General features: G+C 40.3%; 1 protein-coding gene across 1 annotated transcript; it reads left to right on the top strand.

The window, feature by feature from the left end:
• The first annotated feature begins 1,817 nt into the window (after positions 1–1,817).
• On the top strand, positions 1,818–9,793 carry LOC103705068 (calcium-binding protein CBP-like). Its single transcript, XM_008788666.4, has 5 exons — positions 1,818–2,450; positions 8,793–8,839; positions 8,918–9,093; positions 9,256–9,274; positions 9,415–9,793. The coding sequence occupies exons 1-5, from the start codon at positions 1,922–1,924 to the stop codon at positions 9,517–9,519; spliced, it is 876 nt and encodes a 291-aa protein (XP_008786888.1). The 5' UTR covers positions 1,818–1,921; the 3' UTR covers positions 9,520–9,793.
• The last annotated feature ends 1,337 nt before the right edge of the window (positions 9,794–11,130 follow it).

Here is an 11,130-nt window from a genome sequence, read left to right as displayed (position 1 = left end):
GTATTAATATCATCATGAAAAAAAAAACTTGAAAATTCCTTAAGGTTCAATCGTGCCATGATTGATTTGAAGTAACTGGACCACTTAGAGAATATTTCCTCCCATTGAGGTGGATGAAATAACTGATGTTTATTAGTTTCAGGGGTGAATTTTATGCTCGTCCACTATAATTTTATGGACCACCCTAACCATGATGTTGAGAACAGACATGGCTTCTGTCGAGCAGATGCCACGCTTGCTAAGCGTGATTTTCTCTCTTAAGTCTCAGCATTCTTTTCTTCATCCGTACTCTCTAACTTTCAAGCTCAGATCTCTTTATGAAAGTTTAACTCATAAACAAACCAAGCTTGAATAACAAGCTTGATTATTTCCTAAAGAAACCATCTAGCTTTCAAGCTCAGATATCTTTATGAAAGTTTGACTCATAAACAAACCAAGCTTGAATAACAAGCTTGATTATTTCCTAAAGAAACTATCTAGCTTTCAAGCTCAGATATCTTTATGAAAGTTTGACTCATAAACAAGCCGAGCTTGAACAAGAAGCTTGATTTTTTCTAAAAAGCTCTCTAACTTTCAAGCTCAGTTATCTTTATGAAAGTTTAACTCATAAACAAGCCAAGCTCGCACAACAAGCTTGATTTTTTCTAAAGAATCAAAAAAGAAAACTCCCATCAAGGGCCATGGATCTCCACCCTCTTGTGCGAGTGTGGAGATGAGCAAATTGTCAAAAGCTGATTACGTACGATGGAGACAAGCACCAAGCCACGTTCTCCAACTCCCGGTCCTCCCCGCACGGAAGCGCGCTTGACACGTGCCCATCAATCCCTCCTGCTACTCTCCACGAAGACTCTGACCCATGGGGTGGCGGCCCATGCGGCCCATCACTCAGGGTACATTCTTTGGTCAGGGGAGGAGGAGCTGCCACATGCTCTCCACGAGTTATTGTATTTTGATTTTCTTGGATATATTCGTACACACAGTGTATGAAATACTCGCTTTCAGCACAAAAAAAAAAAAAAAAAAGACTCTGACCCACGCGTCAGCGGCTTTGAGGCGGTTCAAAACCGTCCAATCCATCGCCTCAATATACAAATCGCATCCGGTTCGAAGGCCAGAGCCGAGAGCCACAGACCCATCATTTTTTGGGAGGACTTGGTTATGGTGGTCTCACTAGATTCAGAAGCCAAATTGTAGAGCTGATGGGATACGGTTGAATCACAATATTTGTAAACTTATGAGTAAGTATACTTTTGATCAGGCCATTTATGTCTATAGAGAGATAAACAATATAGTGGTCTGGGTAGCATTCTTTGCAGTTCAGCATTTTGAAAGTTCTATATGGGGCAACCATATCTTGATACGGTCTTTTTTTTTTATATTTTTTTTATTTATTTTGACTTTATGAGCTGTAACCATGCTTGTTGTGTGTGAGCTGTTGCCTGTTGTACCAAAAAAAACAAACAAAAAAAAAAAACCATTTGTCTTGCTTCGCAAGGAAGGCAGGGTTTACGGTGGGTAAGTATTTGAAACTTGAATTGTTGCACGACCAACATTTCACAGTATACCCGAGTATATCTTTTAACATAATGGGAAAATAGAAGAAAATTTATTTTTGTCAAATTTTTATTGAAAGATAATAAAGATAATAAATATTGGTTTTACTTGATTGAGCTCCAATTAAAATAAAGTTATACTTACTATCTCTCATTGTTATTATTTATATTTTATAATAGTCATCCTTTTCTCCGCCGCAGAGGTGTGAAACTATCGTTCTTTTAAACGCGGGTGGAGTCAACAATGCTTGGTCACGAGAATAAGTCCATTCTCTTCGTCTTTTCCTATATACGCAACTGCGAGAGAGCTTGCCTGGGTTTATCCATCCGCAATTCTCTCTCTCCTCAAGAAAAACTCGCGATTCGAGATGGCAGGCTATCCTCCGGGCTCCGGCTACCCTTACGGCGCGAGGCAGGGACAGCCCTACGGCGCTCCCCACTACGGTGCCCCGCCGAACCCGTACGGCACCGGGTCTCCGCCGCAACCCTACGGTGCCGCCCCTCCACCGCAACCCTACGGTGCCGCCCCTCCACCGCAACCCTACGGTGCCGCCCCTCCGCCGTCGGCGCCGTATGCCCCGGCCGGGGAGAAACCCCCCAAGGAAGGCAAGGTGCAGGGGGCCCACGGGAGCGGGGGCGGCTACCACCAGTATCAGACCCCGCCGCCGCTGGCGGGGGCGTACGGAAGCCCGTTCGCGGCGCTAGTGCCGTCGGCGTTCCCGCCGGGGACGGACCCGAACGTGGTGGCGTGCTTCCAGGCGGCGGACCGGGACGGGAGCGGCTTCATCGACGACAAGGAGCTCCAGCAGGCGCTGTCCTCCTACAACCAGAGCTTCAGCATCCGGACCGTCCATCTCCTCATGTACCACTTCACCAACAGTAACGTCCGAAAGATCGGTAAGCCCTAATTTCCCCTTCGTCCCCCTTTCCCCTTCGGAAACCCTAAAAATCTTGATCGAGTTCCCCTCTGGCACTGCCGATTTGGAGCCCTAGGCTCACCATAGCGTCGCTGGCTGGTCGGTCGCTATCGTGCGCGCGCCGTTGGTTTGCGTTTTTGTATCTGGGTTTGTAACAATTTAGGGTGGGTGATTTTGGGAGGACAGATGACGCACGTTTTGAGGATAAAAAAAAAAAAAAAAACTCGAGACTTTTTATATTTAGGTAACCGAAGTCTTGACTTTTGATAAAGAAACCACTCTAAAAAGCACTAATACGAGAGCTGGTAAGTTTTGGCATATCAGGTAGCTTTTACTTTCAGGGGTCAGGTTTAAGTCGGTGTCAAGTGGGTATCAGTGAACAGGTAGAATGCTAATGTTTTTTCCCCTCCATTTACAATTTTACACCAGGGATGTGAACAGGACAGATTCGATGTGGTTAACAAAAAAAATCAAAATCAAATCCGAAATCCATGACCGCTCTCTGAAATTGAAATCTAAACTGAAACTGAATGGTTTTTGGAATAACCGCCACCAAAAAAAACCACAAAATCAAAACCGAAACTAAAAAATTGAAAACTATTTAACATTTTTTATTAAATTCAAAATTTTTATGTATAAATATCCAAATTAAAGATATTATTTATAAATTTCATATAATTTATACCAACTCAACTAATAAATATGTCCAAAGATAATAACACAATCATCCAGTATGCTCATTAATTCTAAAATAATAACACAACCATCCAACAAACTCAATAGTTCTAAAATAATAATGCAACTATCCAATAAATACAATAATCCAAGTTAAAAACAAATCCAACTACATTAAAAAAAATAAGCATAACAAACACAATAATCGCGAAGAAGAACCAAAGGGGGGAAAAAGTAGTCTATCTGGCCTTTAGGATTTGTCCATTTAGTTATTTGCTCATGGTTTATGAGCGATCCAGATTGAATGGGATAGAGGGTTAGAATTTATACTAAATATAAAAGGTACTAAGAGATAGCCATTATGTTTGGTTTTGGGTATGGTTTCGGGTTCGGTGTAGGGTTTGGTTTTGGGTCGGGTTTGACTCGGAGAATTCATCAAAATCAAAACCGAAACCAAACAGATTTGATTTTTAAAACCATCATTGAAACCATTCCTATTTAACTTTGGTTAAAACTGCCTCATTCAGTTCGGGGATGGATAAAATATTCGGGTATCTGTCCTAGTTGACTTCCCTAATTTATACTCAAGAGATATGCTTTTTTTCGATCTGTGTTCTTTAACTTATGGCTTGCAGAATGTATACTTCTGTGAGTTAGTCTTTTGTGCAGTTATGCCCCTTTGTTTGAATGTCCTTAATCAACTTAGAAAAATGACTTTAGATGCAAAAAGGCTAACATACCATTTTAAGTTTGCATTAAAACCCTTCTCAATTCATGTGTGTAGAGGTAATTTTGCTGGTTGGATTATGTTTTTATCCAGCCAAGTTGTAGTTGACTGAATGTGAGTAGATGGGTGTAGAAGGTAGAGCGGTATAGCTGCACAAAGAGTGTCGTGCAAAGGTAAACATATAAGTTGCAAGTATTCAAGGGTATGCACACAAAAAGACATTTGTTTAGTGCTATGTGAGTCATAGTAGGACTAAGTTATCTACTGAGATAGTACCATAAAATTTCTTAAGCACCACTGAACTTTATTTTGGATTATGCTACCCCTTGGCAAAGGGTGGGGGTTCGATTCCGAAGGGTGACACCCTCCTTCCGAACCCCGTTACTTCGTATCCCGATTCCGCAAGTATTAGACTCAATCTGCCCGGGGGCCTGGCTTTCAGCTTAGATTGAGGAGCATGTGGATAGAGGGTAGGAGGTGGGTTTAGAACCCCAACCGTTTGAAAAAAAAAGAGAAGAAAAAAAGCTACCCTTCAAAGTGGGCCCCACATTTTCTAATTCCAAAAATGGTGTTTATGCCCGTGGTATTATTATTCTTCAGATTTTTGAAAAGTTGATTGACTTTTTTTCATAACTAATGATTCCCTGGATTCTTGAATAATCATTCATGGTATTATTATACTTCTGCGAGTTAGTCTTTTGTGCAGTTATGCCCCTTTGTTTGAATGTCGTTAATGAAGTTAGAAAGAAAATTGACTTTAGGTGCAAAAGGCCAGCATACCATTCTAAGTTTCCATTAAAGTCTTTCTAAATTCACATGTGTAGAGGTAATTTTGCTAGTTTGGTTATGTGTGTATCCAGCCAAATTGTAGCTGGCTGAATGTCAGTAGATGGGTGTAGAAGGTAGAGAGGTATAGCTGCACAAAGAGTGTCTTGCAAAGATAAACATGTAATTGCAAGTATGTGAGGGTATGCACACAAAAAGGCATATTTGTTCAGTGCTATGTGAATCATAACAGGACTAAGTTATCTACTAAGACAATCCCATAAAATTTCTGAAGTACCACTGAACTTTATTTTGGAATATACTACCCCTTGGCAAGGGGTGGGGGTTCGATTCCGAAGGGTGACACCCTCCTTCCGAACCCTGTTACTTAGTATCCCGATTCTGCAAGTATTAGACTCAATCTGCCTGAGGATCTGGCTTTCAGCTTAGTTGAGGGGCATGTGGATATAGAGTAGGAGGTGGGGTTAGAAAACCACCCCCACTCGTAAAAAAAGGAAAAAAGTTACCCTTCCACATTTTCTAATTCCGGAAATGTTGTTGTTACCATTTCGATAGTGAGAACGTGTTGTTATTCAAAGAAAAAAAGATAGTGAGTGCGTACTCGGTAAGAATGAATATATGACACCCGCCATAAAAACTAAATGCTTTTTCTCTCACAAGAAGAAGCATATATGCCGATGATATTATTGTTCTTCAGATTATTGAAAAGTTGACTGACTTTTTTTATAACTAATGATTCCTTGAAGGATTCTTGAATAATCATTCATGGTATTATTATACTTTTGTGAGTGAGTCTTTTGTGCAGTTATGCCCCTTTGTTTGAATGCTGTCAATGAACTTAGAAAGAAAGATTGGCTTTAGGTGCAAAAATGCCAACATACCATTCTAAGTTTGCATTAAAGCCCTTCTAAATTCACGTGTGTAGAGGTAATTTTGCTGGTTGGATTATGTCTTTATCCAGCCAAATTGTAGTTGATTGAATGTGAGTAGATGAGTGTAGAAGGTAGAGAGGTATAGCTGCACAAAGAGTGTCTTGCAAAGATAAACATGTAAGTTGCAAGTATTCAGGGGCATGCACACAAAAGGGCAAATTTGTTTAGTGCTATGTGAATCATAGCAGGTATAAGTAATCTACCGAGACAATCCCATAAAATTTCTAAAGTACCACTGAACTTTATTATGGATTATACTATCTTTTGCCACTTAAGGCAAGGGGTTGGGGTTCGATTCCAAAGGGTGACACCCTCCTTCTTGGACCCTGTTACTCAATATCCCGATTCTGCAAGTGTTAGACTTGATATTCCTGGGGACCTGGCTTTCAGCTTAGGTGGGGGAAGGGGGCTTGGACATAGGGTAGGAGGTGGCTTTAGAACCCTCCCTGTTCATAAAAGAAAAAAGAAAAAAGAAAAAAGAGAAAATACCCTTCAAAGTGGGCCCCACATTCTCTAATTCCAAAAATTGGTGTTTTGACCATTTCAATAGTGAGAGCATACTCAGTAAGAATGAATATATGACACCCACTATAAAAACTAAGCTCTTTTCCTCCCAAAGGAAGAAGCATCACATGCCTATGGTACTTCATATTATTGATAAGTTGACTGACTTTTTTCATAACTAATGATTCCCTGGAGGATTCTTGGATAATCAGGCTTTTAGGCTTAATAAGTCTCATGAATCATTCATGAGTTATTTAGTGAAATATGCAACACTTTTGTTTGTTGCTGTTGTCTATGTTGGATTTTGCATGAGGCAATGCATAGATCTATCTGCAATTCTTCATATCTGCATCGGATCAATCATAATCTATTTCAATCTTCAATTATCATAATCCTTTTTGAATGTATGAATACTTGTCCTTGTTCCTTTTGAAGATAATGGACTAATAAAATTGTATTTTGCACATGTGTAATCCATAATTGGAATGTGCAGCCCAGCTCTCCCGCCTGAAAAGCAAAAGACTCTTCTTTGGAATTACTCTGTTTTGAGATGGGATTTGGTAAACTATATCTTTTGTTATTAACTCGCAATAGCATTCTTAGCTCTTTATTTGAACTTTTGATTCTGTCCCTAGATAGGAATTATCAGTGAATGATGATCCATAAAGCTGACCCCAAATAGTGAGGATAAAGCTTGACAACCATGTGTATATATGTGTGTGTGTGTGTGTGTAGTCCCAGCATGGATTATTTGTGGACATTGAACATGTGATTGTAGCATTTCCTTTGTCCCAAGTGGACTGTTGTTCTGCAGCAACATGAAAAGCAGACCAGATATCAAGCTGGTCAAGTTGCCAGTTCACTAATTCAACTGTCAGCTCAATAGGGCGGACAAGAGACATATTAAATAGAATTATAAACTACATAGAAAAATTAGATGCTTTGTAGGGAAATATGTAAAATTAAACATAGGTCATATTAATGTCTGGTGAAATTGGTGAAAGTATAGCAGACTAAATGAGAATATAGCAGATTAGAATAAGCTAAAAACGGAGAATATCATGTACATGCATGACGAAATGTTATTAATTAGTTATAGCATAGCATATACGAAAATTTTCTCTCTTGGTGTTAGGACTAATTGTATGGGTTGTGTATACTCCAGATCTGTGTAACCTCTTCTGTTCACCAAAAAAAAGGGGAAGGGGTGCCCCTTTTGGTTGGCGGTGGTGGTGATGCGCTGCTTTCTGACATTTTTATTTAATAGGACTAAAAGCTCAACTTTTTCAGTCCTTAAATGCCAGTGTTGGCGGTTCGGGACGGTTCCGACCGTTTCGAGCCGAACCGATGCCACCAGTACGGTTTTGGCAATAGAAACGAAATCTGTTGCCGAAGGCGGAGAAGGAGAAGGAAAAGAGAGAGAGAGAGAGAGAACGGGGGAGGGAGGGAGGAAGGCTGGCGGAGGCTCGTCTGAAACAAGGGAACGGCCGTGTAAATTGTGCAAGGGCCCAACGTTGGCCTCCACCGGCCTCCCTCCCTCGCTCCCCGTCCTCTCTTTTCCTCTCTCGTTCTCCCTCTCCCTTGTCTGTTCAACTGTGTCGGTACGGGCTTGGCACGGCACACCGCAGGCCCATTCCGACTCATTTCGCCGGAGAACCGGTATAGTGCCCGCTACCTGTTCTGTTGACGTTGTTAAATGCCCACTAGAGGAGTCATGGGAGGAGAAGAGCCTCAAGGGCCCTGGCCAAGGTGGGGGTGAGTGCAGGACACCAGCAAGGGTTGTTGAGGGTTGAGGATTTGACGTCATTTTAGGATTTTGGTGGGGTGGGTGGGGTGGGTGGGGTGGGGAAGCTTGTCTTAGATGGAGTCGGTAATTGCACGTGCTGGAGTGGCCTCAGGGCCAGATAAAAGGAAGATGTTTAATCTGTCTTTTGCTTCCGAAGAGCATAAGATAAGAGAAAGGGATTTGATTGGGTCTCTTTATGGTTTTTCTTCTCAATTTTTGATATCAGTGCACAAGAATGCCCTTGAATTTTAAGTTGATGACAAAGTAGTGACTAACTGCTGGTTTAAGAACCTGCCAGTTCTCTTAGAACCAGATAGTTCACAGTAAAGAGCACTGAGTTACATGGTATTTTCTGGTTTGATTGCATATCTGATCTTCTGAGGGAGGCAGAATGGCATGGCTGCAGGTTCACGGGTTTTCCCTTCCAACAGGGTATGGTGATTCAGTTCAGATGATATTTGTTTGTGCAACTATTCTTTCCTCTCTCTCACTCTGTGTTTCTCTCTCTATCTCTCTCTCTCATAAAAGGTCTGTAACTCTTCTATGCAAATGCCAAAATCAGGATGTTATGAGTTAGAATTTTGGTTGTCAAAGCATTGCTCCATTTGTAATTTCAGGTGCCTGAGGTCCCACAGGTTTCTTTTCTGTCAAAGGTGGGATGGTGGTGCCATCTCCTCTGTTTGGTTTTAAAATTTTCAGAAACAAGATTACTGTGCCATTTTTTTTAAGAATGGATCCCAGTCTTTAAGATCTCTAGTGACATCCAAATCCTGCTTGCCATTGTTCTAATTAATAGTTTTTGCACTCCAATCTAGCAACTCCATAGTAAAGTCTAATCATATGACTTTCGTACTGTGCAGGGCCAGAGGAGAATATAGTAAAGTCTAATTGTATGACTTTCGTACTGTGCAGGGCCAAAGGAATTCTCCTCGCTGTTCTACAGCCTTCAGAACTGGAGGGTATAAGATCTACAAGTCTTTGTTGCAGGAAGCTAGCCCTTTATTTTAATTGGTTGCTAACATGTTTTGCATATCTAGGCCATCTTTGAGAGATTTGATCGGGATCACAGTGGTAAGGTTGATTCTTCAGAGCTACGAGAAGCTCTTCTTAGTCTTGGGTTTTCTGTTTCTCCAGTGGTCCTGGACCTGCTCGTGTCCAAGTTTGATAAATCTGGAGGCAAAAATAAAGCCATTGAATATGATAACTTCATCGAGTAAGTTTTTTTTTTACCTTACTCCATTTGTGCTTAGCATGATATGCATGGGAAGGGCAGTTTGTTGAAATATTGCTGGGAGGTAGCTTTTGTTATATATTATCTTTCATATGAGTTATTTACACCTTTTGACTTATTTGTGTATCTTTGAATGCCTTGCAGATGTTGCCTCACTGTTAAGGTAATTGATTAATTCATTCACTAGTTTCTGAATTCTGATATATACAATTTTCTTTGATGATTGCGATTTTCTGTTGTCCTCTATGGTTTGGACCTAGAACTGAAAATGTATATTTTCTGTTTGGATCGTTGGGATGGCAGGGGCTAACAGAAAAGTTCAAGGAGAAGGACACCGCGTACATGGGGTCGGCCACATTCACTTATGAATCCTTCATGCTCACTGTCTTGCCCTTCCTCATTGCATAAAGGAAGCTGTGTATATAAGCCTTGTTCTCTTTCGGACAGATTACCCAGTGTTGCACTCTCTCTGCCTTGTTTTCCTCTAGGTCATGTTGCTTGTGATACTATTTAATGTTGATTCGTGGTGACGATCTTTTCCTTGTGTGTTCCTTTGGATGGTTTGCATTGTATGTGATCTCTTTGTGGACATGAGGCCAGCAACATGAAATGCTTTGGCTTTATAGTCTGATCGAACATCAGGCAAATGGATGCATCATGCAAATCTGCATATATGACTTCAGTTGCTGGTTTTTCACAAACTTTGTTTTGGGATTTGCTGAGATTTTCTGTTAGCTCAGATCTTTGCATGCTCTACATTCTAGCAGCTTCATGTCAGAGCATCCATGAAAATGAACGACAAATTGAGGGTGAAACTTTGGCAGTTTCAGAGTCCAACTTAAGACGAGGCATGGAACCTCGCAGTAAATGTCGACTCCATTGAGAAATGCACTTCGGGACATGAGGTCCATGGTTATATCTGAGTTAATATGCAATTCTTGCAATGAGGCAGTAATTTAATAAGTTAGGTAAAGCTGAAGCCATGGATGTAATTATTTACAATTGAATCAAGTTAGGTGATACCCTGTTTCGGAAAGGGAAGAAGGAAGGAAAAAGAAAAGAAAAAAAAATAAAAGAGATATAAGAGTGAGAACAAAGCATAATAAGCTGGTTGTGTGGTATGTTTTGATACTCACAATTTTGAGGTAAATGGGTATTAATATACGAGATCACTGTTAGAATATACCTCAGGGAGGGGACTAGATCTGAAAATAGTGAAACCAAATAAATTAGTGTAAAGATCATGGTATCCGTGCGGGGTTGGGTATTGGTTAAGCAAATTTTGGTAGAGAAATTGATGATATGAGGATGCCAATTACTATGATACTGGGGAAAGTGGGAGATCTGTCCCATCTGTGGATTACTATGCCAATTACTATGCCAATTACTATGATACTATGCCAATTACTTGCTTCAGGTTTCTTCTCTTGGATTGCCATGCCTAAAGAGTACAGATAAAGCAGTATGAAGATGCTCGCGGTATTGGAGCATTGGTGACCTGGCCCATCTGTGGCACGCGACACACTAGCCGTAGGTTTGTTAACGAAAAAGAATTCCAGTAAAAAAAATTACAACCTATTAATATACTAGCAGCCACGCACATTCAGTGCACATTTAAGTAAAAAGCAAATTAATAAATAAAGAATTCAAGGGGCTCCTGGATAAGAGAGAGAAAAGAAGTGGATTATAGAAAGAGGATCGCTGTTTTTGTTTGTTTTTTAAATTTTAAACGGAGTCCAACAGGTTAGGAATGTCGGCTAGAGATGCATGGAGATTTTTGTTAAATAGAGTCCATGTGTAAGCGACATCGTGTGGCTATTTATAGTTTTGCAGTTATTAATGAAAAGAGAAACTAAGGATGTTCTTGTTAGAAAATTTGATGAACTGAATCTAATAGAGAATGTACCTTCTTCATTTAGTAATATAGTATAGATTTATAGCTTTATTATATTTAGGAATTTGCATATTTTCATTCAACAATACAATATAAATTTATATATTTATTATATTCAATGGATA

Source organism: Phoenix dactylifera, chromosome 12, assembly GCF_009389715.1.
Source record: "Phoenix dactylifera cultivar Barhee BC4 chromosome 12, palm_55x_up_171113_PBpolish2nd_filt_p, whole genome shotgun sequence".
Taxonomy (NCBI): Eukaryota; Viridiplantae; Streptophyta; class Magnoliopsida; order Arecales; family Arecaceae; genus Phoenix; species Phoenix dactylifera.
This window is presented reverse-complemented; position numbering and strand designations above follow the sequence as displayed.